At 37.5% G+C, this 18,688-nt stretch overlaps 1 protein-coding gene across 1 annotated transcript; it reads left to right on the plus strand.

Annotated features, from left to right (window-relative positions):
* Positions 1 to 8,539: 8,539 nt before the first annotated feature.
* LOC140243933 (BTB/POZ domain-containing protein 17-like) lies at positions 8,540 to 9,889 on the plus strand. Its single transcript, XM_072323603.1, has one exon. It carries the CDS (start codon positions 8,540 to 8,542, stop codon positions 9,887 to 9,889), a length of 1,350 nt encoding a protein of 449 aa, XP_072179704.1.
* The last annotated feature ends 8,799 nt before the right edge of the window (positions 9,890 to 18,688 follow it).

Raw genomic sequence — 18,688 nt, forward strand, 5'->3', positions numbered from 1 at the left:
ATCTCCTGAAGTCTTAATTCTCTCTCTCTCTCACGTATGCCTGCGCTTTGGATGTGACATGACGCATAACGAGACGAATACGAAAGACAGATTATAAGGGATGGCTGAACGAGAAAGAAGAGGGAAATTTATAGGCACTCTAATTTTATTTCCGGGTTTGCAGCTATATTACAATCATATGAAATAAAAAATGTTACTTATAGAAATCACATTTTTGAGCCGACGAACGTGCATAATAAAGTAGGTAACAAGTTGAGATATGACTAAGATAGGAATACGTTAACGAAGGAAATTACTTTGTTGAGGACGTAGGGAGAATAAGCGAAATAAAATATTCGTGATATCATTCGTGATATCATATACTGCCAAATCATTATAATGATTTGGCAGTCATTTCTACGATATTTCAAGGCGAGAGAGGTTTTTGGTGTGTGTGTGTGTTTGCGTGTGTGTGTGTCAGTGAGAATGAATAACAGAGATGTCATCATGTCTTGTTTTGTTTTTACTTTTTGCTTTTGTAAAACTTTTTCATTTCGCCGACTTCGTTCAAAATACTAATAAAATAAGCGCATTTAACCATTATAGAGTATCTTCCTAGACGCACGGGCATGATGACGGGCGGAGCCGGCTCGCTGACATTGACATTTTTTCGTCAAGACAGTATACCACACAATTTTACGCTAAAAATGTAAAGGTGGGGGGGGGGGGGTAAGAACTGGAAAAATTCTATTGGTCCATGCATCACCTGTAATAATTTAGTTGAAGGCAAAATTATAGATAACAAAATGATAAATGCAAAACTTTCAACGCTGGATCACTCCATATGCTTGTTTTATGTTTTAATCTCATATCTTGCCTATTGTGACGTATTTGTATGTCTTTATATTTGCCATGCATGTAGGCCTATAATCAAACAATCACTGTCAGTTCCCCTCATGCAGAAGCGGACCTGCCTACGTCACTGTCAATAAAAATATTATCGCAGATTCCATGAAATTTGAGTGTTCATACACTAGGTAACATAATTGCGAAGATTACTGAGCTTAGCATAAACTTGTAAATCAAAATGTGAAGTATATGTAATTATAATTACTTGTATAGATATACACGTGTTTGTGTGTGTGTGCGTGTTTTAAATAAACCACTAAGACACTGCTGTGAGGCGATGATATCAATGCCTCTTATACGCGGTTTCGACCGATATCACTTTCTTTTGAAAATGTGTGAAACGTTGGTACAACTTTCTTATGGGAGTACAATATTTCCTATGAAACGTATACTTGCACAATGTTTGTTTCATTGATGTCAACTTATACATGTGGGGTGCAAGGTATATTTCTGAAAATTGTTGCTATACTGTATAATGTAGCAACATTATGTAGACGTTATGAATTTTGGAGACATTATGAGCTCCCTCGTGGAGACATCATGGTATATTTAATATTATTATATGTTAATATTGTCTGGGGCAAATTATTTGTCGTATATATAGGGCCCCAACTTTTTTCTCTCTCTCTTCTTTCTTTAAAGCACAGCATAATGTTGTACTAGCTCATTACATATACGCGTATATTAAATTTGCCATGGTGGAATTTTCCATTTTTGTCGAGAAAACTCTACATTATTTTCGACGGATACTAATTACCTAACCTAAACGTAAAACATGAAGCAATGTTAGCTATTCCCTTTGTAATGTATAATAGCATGAATTTGTTTTGCATGATAAATTACGGAACGTCATAAAACAACAATTCAAATGCCTTATTCACATGTTTCTCTCTGTTCACGTAAATCTTTGGTAGTCGTGTAACGTGGCCTTTGACACCATGTGGGCATGGGAGGAGTACGTCGAGCATGACTTGACTGAACACGATCCTGATGAGGTTCCGCCTGGATTCCGTTGTCGGAGGACATTGCGCCCTCCGTTTGGGCAGCGGTCGACCGCTACGGACGTGTATCCGGTGGTGTCGGAGGAAGACACAGCGCGACAACTGGAGGTAAAGCTTGATGAATGAAACTCGGTCGTCGAGGATTACACTTCGACTCTTTTCATAATGGTCCTCTGCGCGAGTAACCCAACGGTTGATCCTTTTCATTTTCGCGAAGTAGTAGGCATCGCACAGAGTAGCGAATATGCATAGGAACTTTTGTCTAGCTGCTAACAATTTATCTTTCTTGAAAACAAAATCACGCGAACTCACGAACACGAACACAATAACACGATGAAGTTTGTAGTGCCAATCAGAATACAATACGAAGTAGGAAACAATATATGTATGGCTCCTAATAATTGTACATAAGTGCACACATTCTTTATCATGTGCCTGGATGATAAAGAATGAAACATAAGATAGAAATAGGAAAAGATGATGAGGAACGATTGTAACACGGAAAGAGGAAATAAGATACACGTACTCGAGCAAATTCGAGTGATATCAACAAAAGCAATTAATGTACAGCCATATGACGAATCACAAGACTACAGTAAAGTAAAGAGAAATGTGACAACTAGTAGAGCAGATAAGCCGAAGAATTGTGCAAAATTTGACTAAAGCATGAAACTTTCACCATTGTTAGTACATGCTATAAGATTAATTTTAAGATCGGGAGGTAAGTCTGAATTGACCTCTGATGACCTCTAGAGGTCAATGACCTCAAAATCTAAGAAAATTGATATTTTGCGTCATTGGTTAATGATAAACACAGTAATGATGTACTAAAACTTAATTTTTGTCACAGTGAAATTGTCTTTATGTTCCACAGAGCCCTGACAGGTTTCTATCTTTGACCTCTGATGACCTCCAGAGGTCAATGACCTCAAAATGTCAGAAAATTGATATTTTAACGCGTCACTCATAACTGAAACACGATAGTTATGTACTAAAAACTAATTTTTGTAAGAGGAATTGCCTCAATGTTCCACTGAGCCTTTCGAGTCAGATTTCTACCTTTGACCTCTGATGATCTCAGATGACCTATGATGAGGCCAATGACCTCAAAATGTCAGAACGTTGATATTTGGTGCAATTGGTTGATGACAAACATGATTTAGATGTTATATTCATTTGTATTACAATTGAATCGTTTTCCTATTCCACAGAGCAAGAGAAATTACTCACGTGTCTCTACCTTTGACCTCTGAGGAAGGTGACAGGTCAATGACCTCAAAATATCAGAATATTGATATTCTATCGATAGTCAATGGTCAACTTTGTAATACCCGATGTACAATCATTTATGCTATAATACAAGAATCTTGTCATTCCATGGAACATTGGTCATTAGCCTGTGCATTATATCCAACTTTGACCTCTCAGGACAATGAGAGGTCACTGAGGTCACATGTGTAGGCTTACCTGTATTGATGTTTGGCTTCATTGGTGTAATCGTAAATGCTTAATCATGTACAAATCACGCATTGACGTTTTGATCAAAGTATGTATGCATATTCCACAGAGCATTGGTTTATAGTAACAGGTCTCTGAAATGTGAGAGATCAATTACTTCAGAAATAAAGCTTAAGTTTCTTGAGTGATGGCAGTGACCTCAAATATAACTGTTATGTTTGGGTTAGTTATGAAGACTAGCAAATATAGGCAAATATGGCCATTATCTCGACACTCGAGGAAAACAAGGCCCACGAGACTGATATACAGAGTGTTTAATCTATTCAGTGTAAGTCTCATAGTTTTTTTCCCCCATTTGTCGGACTCATTATGGGACTGGTTTGCCTAAGTGTCAAGCTCATGGGCAATATTTGCATAGTTTCCAGCTGGTGGGCCTGTATTGGCCAGTGTAAAGCTGGTGGGTTGTTACAGTATGACTGCGATGAATGACTCATGGTCCTGGAGTATACAGTCCACAGCTGCGACATCATGGACCATCTTGAAAACTTCGACATACTGTGAGGCCCAACATGCATTCCACATGAAGCAATCCTGTGTATTGCAACTAGCTATTGCCATCCGAGACCTACCCAGGGAATAGATAAGCCTTCATGGCAAACCATGGAGAAAGCGGATTGTGCAAAATATTTTGGAGTTCCAATAGGAGGCTCAGCTGGAATCAAATCGCCGCAGCAGCTTAAAAAGGTTATACTTCAACCAAAGACTCTCTCCAGACGAAGATACGAGTATCATAAAGTTCAGGTGTTTTGCTACTCCATGCCGCTCAGGACTGTCCTGGAATATGCATGAATCATCTGGGATCCATTCACCCAGGTGAAACATCATGAAGTTTGGAATGATCCAGAGAAGATACGCACTCTTTAGCTGCAGCTGAGCCCAATGACCATCATATGCAAAACAAGCAGTGTTACAGGCACACTTGAAAAACAAAACAAAGCAAAACAAAACAAAACTACAATGGCAATCCCTGTAAGAACGTACAGCACAGGCAAATTCAGCGATGATGTTCTGCATCAAGAACCCCACAATATCCACTCCACAGGAAGTTGTGGCTCTATTGCTGCATTCTTCAAAAAGGGCAAATGACCAAAAATGTCAGGCATCATTTGCCAGAACACAAAGTAGGCCTACTCCGAAAAAAGGTGGCGGCTACTCTCGGCCACTGTCTCTTGTATCTCTTTGAAACACTTCAGGAGATAGATACTCAATATTCAGCTCTGTTATTAAAGATACATATGTCTCTCTTTTTGTTTTTGCATTTGTTTGTTGTCTTTTGCTTCATATAGCTCTTTGGATACCTTCTTTAACCAATTAAGAAAAGGCTGCATGGCAGAATATCACAAGATTACACAATATAATGAAGAAGAAGAAGAAGAAGAAGAAGAAGAAGAAGAAGAAGAAGGAGAATAGGAAACGAGATCTGCTGTCAATGATGCAGAGCCAATACCAGTCAGTTCCATGGCAGATCTTAGTCGGCACTGCAAAGGTTTGGATGTCTCTCTCTGTTGACAAAGGATATTCTAAAGCTCCAAGTAAGTCCATGGGGTGGTTTACATTGTCTGGGCATAGAGGGTTGGGTTGGGTATATGAGGATATGATGCTTTGTTATAACAATTAGGTCTGAGATATCTGTTTTTTTATGTTTGTTTTGACCATCCCGCATGGATCTCCAACGAAAAGGAATGATAATGTGTTAGACCCAGCCGCCACCGTGTTTTTTCAATAGATTTTGATATTACAGTGTAGTTGAGAAAAAAGTAACCGCTCATTGTCCTAGATGGAAGTCAAAATTGAACTGTGTGTTGAATACTCTGCATACAATTTTGGACACACACACACAACACACACACACACACAAAATGCATTTTTTTTTAATATAATTATTATTTCATAAGCAGCTGGCCATTACAAACCAATGAGACCAGACATCAATATTCTTACATTTTGATGCATATATTTCAATATCCTCCAGAGGTCAGAGGATCATCGCTAATGTTCATGTGAAATGAGTACACGCCTTTTGAATTGCTCACTTTTATTGCTATAGAAATACACAATATGTGCATCATGTCAATCATTAGATATTGTATCAGTTTCATTTTCAGTCTTGGATTATTTTTTCTATGTACAAATAAAATCTTGGCAAAGTAAACAACTTTCACATCAAAATATAATCGAGAATACTAAAAAAGAAATAGATGTAATAACGTGCAAGGCAAATACCATGCCTACATCATCTTAACGTATACAGGTGAAGGAAATCACCTTATTGATAAACAATTTACTTGACTGGGATAGCGACCACTGAACAATATTGTTTCTTAAAACTCTCTCTTCTTTTCAACAAGTGGAATAAAACACATGCACATACCGGGGCATCAGTTTGGAGGAGGGGTGGGGTGGTGGCAGGGATAGTTGACCCCCACCCCATTAAATTCTGAGATGTGGACTATGTTTTGTTGTTGTTAATTTTGTTGTTGTTTTTTGCTTTTTGCTTTTTAGACAGAAAACTGCCCAAGTTTTTCTCTTTAAGTGTGCATCGGATTGTTAAGATTTAATTCTGAAATGCAAAATCTCCCTTCTGTGAGAGGGGATATCTCCTTTCGATAGACTCCTTCCCCCTGCTTGGTTCCTTCCACAGATATAACATACTTTGGGGAATGATAATTTCCCTTATTCTATGAAAAATGTTTTTAAGAGATATTTTTATTTGAATTCCAAAGATGAAAAGGCTTTCCTATATATGCACGATTGTTCATTTTGGAGGGCAAGAGGCATTTGCCCCGCCTCCCGAGAAAATATGGGAGGGGGAATGGTGGGGACATAAAACTTTGCCTCTAAGTATTTCCTGAGATGGAGATTTTTTTTCTTCACTTTTTTGACAGAAAATGAATTGTCACTGAACATTTCAGCTAGGGTATGCACCAGATTAAAAGGCAGAATCTCCTTTGCATACCCCGTTATGTCCCCTTCCATATACGCTCAGTGCTTTTGTCCCATTTTTGTTCTATATCATCACAAAGTATGTACTAGATCTTTAATTTCAGTTCCGACATATTAAAGAAAATCTCTCTTGTTGGAGGGGGTAGTGTATCTTTCAATTAACAATCCCTCCTCGGTTTCTACCCTTAGATTTGGTACATTCCTTTTACTGATAATTTCCCAAATATTCCATCATAAATGTGTATACTAGATTTTTTTTTTTTTTTACATTTCTATTCTTACTGCAAAGGCTCCCTCGCATGGGAAGGATTGGGGGACAGCCCCTTTCATACCCTCCTCTCGCTGTATCAACCTCTCCTCCATGCATTGATTATGGCTACACATTTGGGTATGGACTTTTTTTTTCAAAATGGTAGTTCAACCAAGAGTGGCACGAGATCATTGAATTGTAAACAAAAGAATGCAAAAGCTCCATAATGTGGGAGGGGGATACCTCCACCCACATCCTTCTGTCGATTGGTCTCCCTCCATAGATGGCTGACTTACTACACCTTTTTGATACAAATTTCGAGGTATTCCTTCAAAAGTGCCTATGTGCCAGGTCGTTGAATCTCATTTCTCAGAATACAAGAGCTCTCTCGAATGGGAGTGGAATACCCTACCCTCGCCAACGCTGCGCTTGCTGGGTTCCCATCCATATAGACTTGGTACACCTTGGTGATCCATAATTTTCTAAATATTCCCCAAAACGGATGCATCAGATTCTAAAAAAAAAAAAAAAAAAAAAAAAAAAAAAAAAAACTTCGTCTTTGGGAGGAGGGTAGGTGAGATGCGCCCACACCCCATCAACTTCCGTATAAGTGATGACGCACACATTAAACAAGAGCTACACTAAATCACTGATTTCAGGTCTAAACCTGCAAAAATCCAATCCCCCACCCACATCCTTCCCCTCCCCCTCCGCTTCATTCCTTTGCACCATGAACTTATGCTTTTACATATTTTCCAAGTCCCCCCCCCCCCCCCACGTGAAAACAGATCGACACCCCTTGCTCTGTGCACATACCCGACTTAGATAATTACCTGAAAAGTTCTGCGGAATGAGTAGCCACTTTTTTGGTAAAAGAAATGCATGGTTTGTAAAGCCCTACATTATAAACAATTATTAACTATTAACTATCGCAATATCAATATTAACATCCTCACATTTCATTCAAGGTATTTGACCTTGTGTGATTTTCATAGGTGAACGGTAATGGCTCGTTAATAAGCAGGGCCTACGAGTGCTCCCTAGAACATCATCATGTTTACCATTGATGATGCCAAACTATTCTCATATTTTGAGGTCATTGACCTCTCGAGATCATCAGAGGTCAAAGGCAGAAACTCGTCTGTGTGCCTTGGAATATGAAGACGATGTCATTGTACACAGATATGCTTGTTTTGTACATCTTTACCATGTTTGACCTTTCACCAATGATGTCATACTTAAATATTCTGATATTCTGAGGTCATTGACCTCTCAAGGTCATCAGAGGTCAAAGGTAGAAACCTGTCAATGCTCTGTGGAATCAGAAAATGGTTTCCCTGAAGTATAGATGCATGTTTAGTGAATCATAACCACATATATCATTCACAAATGTCTAAAAACATTGATATTTTTATATTTAAAGTTCATTGACCTCTGGAGGTCATCAGAGGTCAAAGGTAAAAACCTGTCAGTGCTCTGTTGAATCTGGAAATGATTTCTCTGTGGTATAAATGCATGTTTAGTGCAACATAACCACATATATCATTCGCAAATGTCTAAAAACATTGATTTTCTGATATCTAAAGTACATTGACCTCTGGAGGTCATCAGAGGTCAAATCAGACTTACCTCCCGATCTTAAAATAAATCTTATGGTATGTACTATTACTGGTGAAAGTTTCATGCTTTAGTCAAATTTTGCACAATTCACGTGATTTTGAGGGCTTATCTGCTCTACTAAACGCAAACGTCGTGTTCTGACACAATGAAATAGATTAATAAAAAAGAAGACAAATAACACCATTAAATGTATTGTCAGGCGTCATATATCATTCATATTTTGTATATTGCAATATCAAGAATGCTATTAAAAAAAAAGAAAACTAACATTGTTTTTCCTGTTAACGTATTCCTACAGGAGTTCCGACAAGCGAAAGACATGAAAGACTATCATACACATAGGGTAACACTCCCTTTTGATCGCCTCATCAACAACGCAGAGTTCAGCGACATCACACTTCAAGTTGGAGAACGTTCCTTCCATGCACATCGAATTATCCTCTGTTCGTGGAGTGATGTTTTCAAGTCAAAAATTATCCCGACAACTATTCCAGGCAATAATCTATCTAGCCATGGTCAGAGCTCGTCTCAAACGTCTTCAGTATCTCTCAGAATAGATGAGGAAGACCAGGATTGCTGTGATGTGTTTGATCAGTTCTTATCTTTCATGTACACTGCAAAGCTGGCCCTATCGAACGAGAACTTCTTCCCGCTGCTGAAGCTTGGTGTCAAGTATGACATCCATGACATAGTACAGCTCTGCGAAAAGTATCTGGTAGACGTGAAAAAGGATGTATGCTCTGCTGTCTCTGTCCTCCAACAAGCAACAAAATTTGGGATGCGAGAGACCATAAAGTCATGCCTCAGCATCATACGGACCAATTTTGAGGTGGTCACCAGCAACCATCTACAGCATCTTGACGACACGACGCTAGTCGAGCTACTTGATAACCCCGATGAGCAGGTTGTGGTGTCTGACGAATTCAGCGTTTTCACCAAGCTGGAACCATGGCTGAAAGCCTGCACCGATCGAGAAGCCTTGATGAAGGTCATCTCCTGTATCCGATTTCCCTTCATGTCTGCAATCCAGCTGACACAAATCTCACGGTCAGACATAATGAAGCGTGTTCTGGAAGACAACCCTACTTTCATGGTGGAAGCCTTCCAGAAACACGCCCTTTACAGCGAGGCCTTCTTCAGTGAGCTAACGGGGACCATCCCACTACCCCGCCTGTATCTTGACAAACTTAGTAGCATACCCAGTGGAAATCCTACTGTAACGGGCAAGCCCGACAAAACCAGCTTCATCTCGATTACGAATCGTTCCCCGCAGTACATCACCAATGAACTTACAGAAACAAAATGTCTCACAGAATCTAGAGAAGATGCACATTTCTACCAGTACAACAAATCCTCAAAGTGGAGGATCATGATTTCAAAAGATCCAATGGGCAACACAGATGCAAGTGCAGAGAAGCCGATTACGCTCAGTTTAGATAATCGAGTTAGATCCGAGGACAAGAGAACCGCAGTGGTGGCGATTCAGGTCCAGTTTGAGGACGGATCTTCTCACTTTTTCATGGCAAAAAAGTCATTGGCAACACATGGAAATACAGGTGTAGAAAGAGGTGTTCGCTTTGAATTCAAGACCAATTGTCCTCCCCTCGTTGGCGTTAATTCCACTTGCAAAATTAGGGCTGCTGTCATTGTGCATGGTTTTAATGAATAGGTGTAGTACTACATGTACTTATATCGTAAGTGTAGATGGTGTCTGAAGATGATATCCAATACAACCTGGGATGATAAGATGCTATGCACATGAATATGTAGTGCCCTGTTACATCAAATGATTTTTGGGATATTTGCTTTATCTCAAGGCTTTTGAGCTCAGCTCCTTCCATTCATGAGCAATTATAACCGTTAGACAGTTTGTGGCACATTAAGATCCCTGCAGGGGTTTGTGCCCTAGTGTAATGATGCAAGTGTATGTAAACTGTAAGAGGCTTGGTTCATGCTTTTATCTGTTACAAACAGAGTTCTGCATTCTTCCTCTGATTAACTGTTTCTTCATGCATAATGCAACTACAATTGACATTCTTTTGATTTACTGAAAATGATTCTAGTCAGTCAAAGATAAATATGTATGTGATACACTGTAGGCCTACTTTGGATGCGTGGAACTGTGCTTGAGTAATGACATGACTGTCGGCTTTGTTACAGTTACAGGTGTTATGCCATGTTATGTGTGCAGTGTATAGCGTACATAGTGTACATGTACCGGTATTTGAAATCATCTACATCAGGGAGGTGCTAGAGAAGAAAAGACAACTACTGCTCTCCTTTGAAGTCATGCGCGGCGCCGCCGAGAAGTTATGCGTTCAACTACAGGTGTTACCCATGTGCTTTGGCAAAAGAGAGCATCAATAATCGGGACTATAACCGGAGGGCCAAACCCCAAAAAGTCGCTTACTTAAGGAGTGAGTTGCACTCTCTCTACAAACTAAGTAGACCATGCTTATTTTCAAGTTTTTATTGTAACAAACTACATTCCACTGGTCTACCTCAAAAAATTTGTTGCGAAAGCCTCCAAATCCAAGATGGCGTCCAAGATGGCCGCCATATTTACTGAATTTGTTATTTGCATGATAGAATTTGATTGAAACATCAAACTTCAACAAATTTGATGTCATATGAAAGAAAATGAAATTATCTACAAGTTGATACCATTTTTGTGGGTTATTGTTATAACTGGATTGAGATTTTAAGGAAAAAACACTCATTTTTTGATATTTTTCTGAAAAAAGGAAAATCATAAAAATGCTTGATTCAGCTTAAATCAAAGAAAGACGGAAGGATTATCTTGAAACGTTTCAAAAATTTTGTTTGACATATAATTAATATTTGGAGAAAATTAGGGGTCAGTACCATCTTTGGTTCAGGAGTAATAATGTCTCAAACTTGAAAACTCACTACGCAAAAATGGCCACTTTAGTTGTGACAAGACCTTGTTGGTCGTGAAAAAAGCCTGCGCGCGCAAAGACTACTACACGCACCACTGGCACTGGCGCTTGTAGCAGTGCCAGTGGCGCATGTAGTAGTCTTGGCAAACGCAGACTTTTTCTTTGACAAACAAGGGTTTGTGCCTGCAAACTAACTTTTCATACCAAGTGGTAGCTCAGGTGACGCTGATTGCTATTATTTCAAAGTAGATTGTACTGAAGCAGATGAGATGAAGCAAAAAATATCTTTCAAATAGAGGTAGAAGCTTCAAACACTAACCTTGCTATAGAAAGTTTAAAACAAAATTTGGATCAATCACTCAAAAAATTCAATATTGCAGGCCATCAGAGCTGACATAGTGTATTGCGCCAAAGTAAATGTATCATTTTGATTTTGATACAATTTTGTCTGTTTTGCTGTCTATTTATATGGTTTTTATATATTCTGAATATTCTAATGGTATTTCAAACCATCTTAGGTTTTTATGGAGACATTTTTCAGAATGCACCATGAATATTTCTCTAAAAAGTAAAAAAAAAAAAAGATTAAAAATGTTTATGAAAACCATGCAGAAATTGACATCTTTGCCATGATATAATCAATATTTGGAGAAAATTAGGGGTCAGTATTGTATTTGGATCAGGAGTTATAATGTCTCAAACTTGAAATCCAATTTTACATGATATATATTTGCACGCATCTGTTCCCAAAGACGTCACAGAGGGTCAAATCCAAGATCGTGCTTACTTTTCGAGTTCCACTCTCTCTATAAACAAGATCATACATATAATAATTAAGTATACTAAGCAATGTTCCGTAAGCACACCTCAATAGATTTGTTGCAAAAACCTCCAAAGTACAGATGCGGTCCAATAGGGCCGCCATTTTTATTGAATTTAACATTTCAAACATAAAATTTGATAGAGACATTGGATTGCAACAAATTTGATGTCATATGAAGGAGAGCAAAACTTCATAAAAGTTGATACCACTTTAGCTGTGTATTGTGATAAATTGGGGGGGGGGGGTTGTAATGGGGTTGAAATGTAAAAATGCATGATTTGATATTTATCAAAGACAAACTGAAGAATTGTTTTGAAACCTTCGATTGAGCTTGAGATTTACTGAGATTGAGACATAATACATATTTGTGGAATTATAGGCAATATCATACACTGTTGACAAGTTAAAATCTAAAACTTGAAAATATTATATTTATGCATTATAAATTTTGCATACAATGTGTTTACATGGTCACATGCAATATTGTTATGATTTAGTGACTTGCAAGTACCTGCAAACTAACTTTTCATGCCAAGTGGTATATAGGTGTCGCTATACTGTGGCATTTCATCATAGTAGATTGTTCTGAGGCAGATAAGATTGAACAGGAAGTATTTTCCAAAAGAGATAGGAGCTTGGAATTTGACACAAATTTTGCCAATGTGTAATATTTAGCGATAAACATAGTATCCACACAAAATTCAAGATGGCGGTAATTAATCAAGGTTGTCATTCAAGGCATTATTTACCATTAGTGCACGTAAAACAAAAACCCAGCTTTACTTATAATGTCTCAAACTAGTTCTAAACTGTGACTTAGGGATAGAACAACTAATGTACAAACTTAAATAAGTATAATTAATGCTAAATATTGTTAGATATACTAAATAGATCTGATAAGAATGTTGTTTTATATACTAAATTGTTAACAGTTATCATGATTATGGTTTCTTGAAAAGAAATGGTGTTATCTCCGTATGGTTTAGGCTTTATTATATATTTTTTTTTACATGGTAGAATGTTTTGTGATACAACTAACCTGCACATATAAATCGAATGTGATATTTCTCCCAATGGTAAACAATACCTTTAGTGTGTTGCGTAAAAGTTAAATCTCAACTTATACACTGTAACTTATAATTTGATATATTTTTTAATCTTCTTATATTGCTGTCTATTACATGTTTCTGTACATCCGAACGATATTGTAGTAGTGTAAACCATATTGAGGGTCTTTTTTTTTGGGGGGGGGGGGGGATGGAGCTCATTCCAGTGTTTGGGTAAGGCCCAATCTTTGATTAAAAAAAAAAAAGAAATGCTTCTGTATCAAAGATATGCTTTTTTACTTGTATGTTACTCTGCTGTTGTAGAAACGTGAATGATGATGGTATATGTGTAATAATGTCTGATCCGCAGATGTCTTTGAAAGCCCTTCTGATCCGAACCCCCCCCCAAAAAAAAAAACACAAAAAAACAAAACAAAACAAAACAAAACAAATCCGACATGGCGGCAATTTCTCAACTTTGCTCTTAAATGTCTTGTGCGAAATTACTTTTCAGTATATTGTTCGAATAAAATTGTCCAAATTTATTATTCGTGCTGTATATTCACATTTACAAATAAGCATGCTGAAACTGTATTTACTGTTATCAGATTTTCTTACATTGTTTTTAGGCTGATTTCATGTGGGTTATAGTGTCACAATTGATCTGAACTTATGCCATTGGTATGTCTAGATGCTTTCCCATATAAGACATAAGGATCTCTCGACAGTGAAAATGTTCATTTTCATTCATTTTAGAGTGACCTCGTGGATCACTCGAAGAGTGACGAGTGATCCCTAAGGCAGGGCTCGACACTAACGGTGGTCCGGTGGCCCAGGGCCACCAAAAACGCACGTCGGGCCAACAAAATGTCAGAAATGAAGAATTTGGTGGCCTGATCGGGCCAACGAAAAAGGTCGGATATTTGCCTTTGGGCCACCAAAAATAAAAGTTCGTGTGAGGCCCTGCCTAAGGTCACTCTAAAATGAGTGAAAATGAACATTTTCACTCAAAAGTCACTCCAATTTCACTCTGAATTCACCGTTTTCTGTTATTCAATCCTCACATCAAAATTAAAAACTTCCACTCGATTTGGGTTTTTTTTTTTCGGAGAGTAGAAGATCACTGGTTTTAAAAATATGTCCATAAAAACTTAAGACGGTTTAAGATAGCGCAACAGACAAAATTGTATCAAAATCGAAATAATACATTTAATTTGGCGCAATACACTATGTCAACTTTGATGGCTGTCATCTTGATTTTTTTTTTTGTCAGCGGTTGATCTAAATTCTGTCTTAAACTATCTACAACAAGATTGGTGCCAAGTTTCAAGCTATTACCTCTATTTGAAATGTTTTTTTTTTTTTTTTTTGCTTCATCTCATCTGCTTCAGAACAATCTACTTTGAAATAATAGCGATCAGTATCACCTGAGCTACCACTTGGTATGAAAAGTTAGTTTGCAGGCACAAACCCTTGTTTGTCAAAGAAAAAGTCTGCATTTGCCAAGACTACTACGCGCACCACTGGCACTGCTACAAGCGCCAGTGCCAGTGGTGCGTGTAGTAGTCTTGGCGCGCGCAGACTTTTTTATGACCAACAAGGTCTTTGTCACAACTAAAGTGGCCATTTTTACGTAGTGAGTTTTCAAGTTTGAGACATTATAACTCCTGAACCGAAAGTGGTACTGTCTTCTAATTTTCTCCAAATATTAATTATATGTCAAACAAAATTCTTGAAACGTTTCAAGATAATCCTTCAGTCTTTCTTTGATTTATGCTGAATCAAGCATTTTCATGATTTTCCTTTTTTCAGAAAAATGTCAAAAAATGAGTGTTTTTTCCTTAAAATCTCAATCCAGTTATAACAATAACCCACAAAAATGGTATCAACTTGTAGATAATTTTATTCTCTTTCATATGACATCTCATTTATTGAAATCTAATGTTTCTATCGAATTCTATCATTCAAATAACAAATTCAGTAAATATGGCGGCCATCTTGGACGCCATCTTGGATTTGGAGGCTTTCGCAACAAATTTTTTGAGGTAGACCAGTGGAATAGTGTTTGTTACAATAAAAACTTGAAAATAAGCATGGTCTACTTAGTTTGTAGAGAGAGTGCAACTCGACCTCTGTTTTCAGCTTTTGGCCCCCCGGTTACTAGCGCTCTCACATCTAGAAATACTTGCCCCTACTGCAATTCGCTCTCTCTTTCAATGTGATGGCAACAATGAATTTGTGTAACTTGAATTGGAGCAGCGAACCAAAATGCAGTGTAAAACTAACAATTTTAACAGCAAATAGTTTAAAAGCACGCTGGAATACGCTTTAGCGGAGTACTGTATTTGAAAGATCAAAATATCCCAGATTAAAAGATTACAAAACTAACATGCACAAATATGCGCATTATGGAAAAATATTAGGTTTTTAAGAGGGCCTAATTTTCATTTCATTTTGATTTGCGCATTACGAAGAAACTAGAAATACATGTTTATAATATTGAATTCTTTCCTAAACTATTCTAAATCAATTCGAGTAGACATTTCTATTTCATTTAAAATTTTACAGTGAAATAGAACTTGTAATTCAACGAAAGGTGAAATGCGTTCTTCGTCTCCCAACTTCGTCTTGCAAACCAGAGCGGCGCCGAGCATGACTTCAAAGCGTAATGGAATGCTAGACATCCCATTGTAACGCCTTGAACCCAAACATGCGTTTGCATGAATTACGAAGAGTTGCCACTCCATCTCTGTAACACCTCCCTGTCTACATGTACCATTTCTGTACCTGGCATACGCAACGTGTAGGACAGTGTTGGATTTAAGTCTTTTCTAAACATGCTTGCTTTGCTTTTTACCACAGTAGGTCCTAAGCAGGTGGAAATAAAATTTCATCTTTTATTTTTTTTTGAATACTATTGCTATTTAAACCTTATCAAACTGAATTGTACACTGTTATAATACAATATGACACATACAGGATGCCAGCGTGGCTCCTCAATTCTTGATACCTGTATACATATGTAAGTCTTTGCTAAAACCTGTTCAATACTTGTACATACATGTATGTACACGTACAGTTTGTATTCATGAATATTATTCACACTCAGCAAGTTGAACATATTTGAAGCAGCTTTTACACATGGCAACAAATTTGTGATCACAAAACCAAGTGTCATGTCCTCAGGTAAAAGTGATGACCTGTCTCACAAAGTCAAATAGACATACAAAGGACACATCAGAATCTGTCTTACACTGTATTTCCTATGATTATATATTTTATATATACAACATGTATACAGTGTATAACAGAAATGACACAATACAGTACTTCATTGACTGACAAGCACAATGAATACATATACTTAAAATCATCAGTTAATCACCTTTGTCATAATACTGAAGTGTAAGTTGCCAGTATAATAATGGCATACATTTATAGAGTGTACACATGGTAAGTGTGGAAGTCAGTGTAAAATCTGCCATAGCATAGTATCTGCCTTTTACTAAAAGAACAAAACTACATAGTGCCTGTGCATTACTGTATATTAAATACCTAGTACAGTTAATAATTTTGGTGTACTTGGGCACTATGATATGGATTTTGAATGTAAAATGTACATGTACTTTACAGTAATTTTGGGGCAGAATTACACCACTCTTACATCACAAGTAGTGTCTGACTTTATCTCATGGCTGGAGTGAAAAAAACAGAAACCATAACATGTGTGAAACAATATGCCTTATACTGTACCTATGTTGAATAAGATCACAGCATTTTTTTCTCTTTCTTTTTGTGACATTTACATGTATTACAACCGTACTAGGTAGACTCTAATTTCACACTTCAGAGCAGTCTTGTTTGCAGGGGTTGTTTTGATAACATTTGATTGAAAACAGAATGTGATGGCTACAAATGATTCTATGGGCAATTTTTTGTATCACCAGTAATGGAAGTTTAGGTTTGCCATACCTCTTGTAGGGAATCAAAGTTTGAAATATCAAGATTGATTCTGTTGAGGTTGAATGGACTCTGGTATCGGACTGACTTACTATTGGAAGTCAACTCCTGATATCATGAAGTCCTTGGGACTGATAGTTTTCTTTTGTTATACAGTGTACTGAAATTTTGTGTAACCAAACAATTTAAGTATGGCTGTATATAAAGATATATAGACGATAATTTGGGGACCTGAATCTTTACTTTGTTGTAAACAGAATTTTGTTAAAACCATGTTCATTAACCCGTTGAGGACGAGTCCCGAGTATACTCGGGCAAGTGTCTATGGGAAATGCATGTTGTAGCAAAGTCAAACAGTCCTCAACGGGTTAAAACAGGAGTGCATAGTGCACGTGTATATCAAATTCATGGATATCCTTGAGGAAGGAGCTACTACATGTAGTAGTAGCTAACTATACAATTCACCATCAACAAATTCACATCAAGGCATGTAAATGTAATCTAGGTTGCATGCACTAATAAGCCAGTTCGTAATTAGCTCATGTACACCTTGGTACAAATGACCTTTGTGTTTTCTCAGTTGGTTAGGCACTTCACTCGTTTTCAAAGCGGTATAATGCATAAGCTTGCCCGACAAAACAATTTATGGAATTCGTGTTCAAACAAAGTATGAACTTGAGTTTAGACCAGGTGACCAGAATAGTCCGTCAGCTGACACTTTAGCAGGCATCTAATTCATTGTTTCGTATTGAATGCAATAACAACTTTTTTTTTTTTATATTGCCAAATACCAGGCTTGCTGTCAGGTGGATGTGCTAGCAAGCACTATTTAGATAAGGATCACATGAATAATCATCACATCACAGATGCTTATCTCAGTGAATTAATAAACCAAAATGCCTCTTGGTACAAATGACCTTGTTGCTGCTCATGCACAACGTGGAATTATGAACTGGTCTATTGTTGCTATGTCAGGGCAAGCCACAGGGCAAGCTGGTTTTCTAGCTCATTGTCTGGATTAATCTTTGTGAAATAGGTATGCATAAGATTTTAATGCATTTATAAGTTAACTGGTTGACTGCCCTAATTTTCTGGACCAGGCTATCCAAGAACATGAGTCAGTAATCTTATACAGCTGTATTATAATCTTTTACTTAAGAAAATCAATAATAACAAAGATAGTGTGCAAAATCTAGCCACTATGATAAGATCTAATCAACACCAACCAGCTCATTTTATCTTACTGATCACCTGTTTAAAAACAACAAGGAAAAGTAGAAATTACGCGGTGCGTAATATATGTCCCCGCCGGAAGTAGCATTTAGTAGCAAAATGTACAATATAGGTAAAAAGATCAAGGTCAAAGGTCAAAGAAGTCAAAGGTCAAAATTCTATGTAGAAGTTTTGAAGCCCTCACCTAGTGCCATCACATAAAGCAAACGGAATCGAAATCGGGTTAGAAATGGCGAAGGAGTAGCATTTTGTAGCCAATGTACAATATAGGTCAAAAATCAAGGTCAAAGGTCAAAGAAGTCAAAGGTCAAAATTCTGTGTAGAAGTTTTGAAGCCCTCACCTAGTGCCATCACATAAAGCAAATGGAATCGAAATCGGGTTAGACATGGCGAAGGAGTAGCATTTGGTAGCAAAATGTACAATACAGGTCAAAAATCAAGGTCAGAGGTCAAAGAAGTCAAAGGTCAAAATTCTGTGTAGAAGTTTTGAATCCCTCACCTAGTGC

Source organism: Diadema setosum, chromosome 20 (assembly GCF_964275005.1).
Source record: "Diadema setosum chromosome 20, eeDiaSeto1, whole genome shotgun sequence".
NCBI classification, from domain to species: domain Eukaryota; kingdom Metazoa; phylum Echinodermata; class Echinoidea; order Diadematoida; family Diadematidae; genus Diadema; species Diadema setosum.

What these genes read in the sequence shown, in the direction of transcription:
- LOC140243933 (XM_072323603.1), top strand. Translation starts at nt 8,540, where the DNA reads ATGAAAGACTATCATACACATAGGGTAACACTCCCTTTTGATCGCCTC.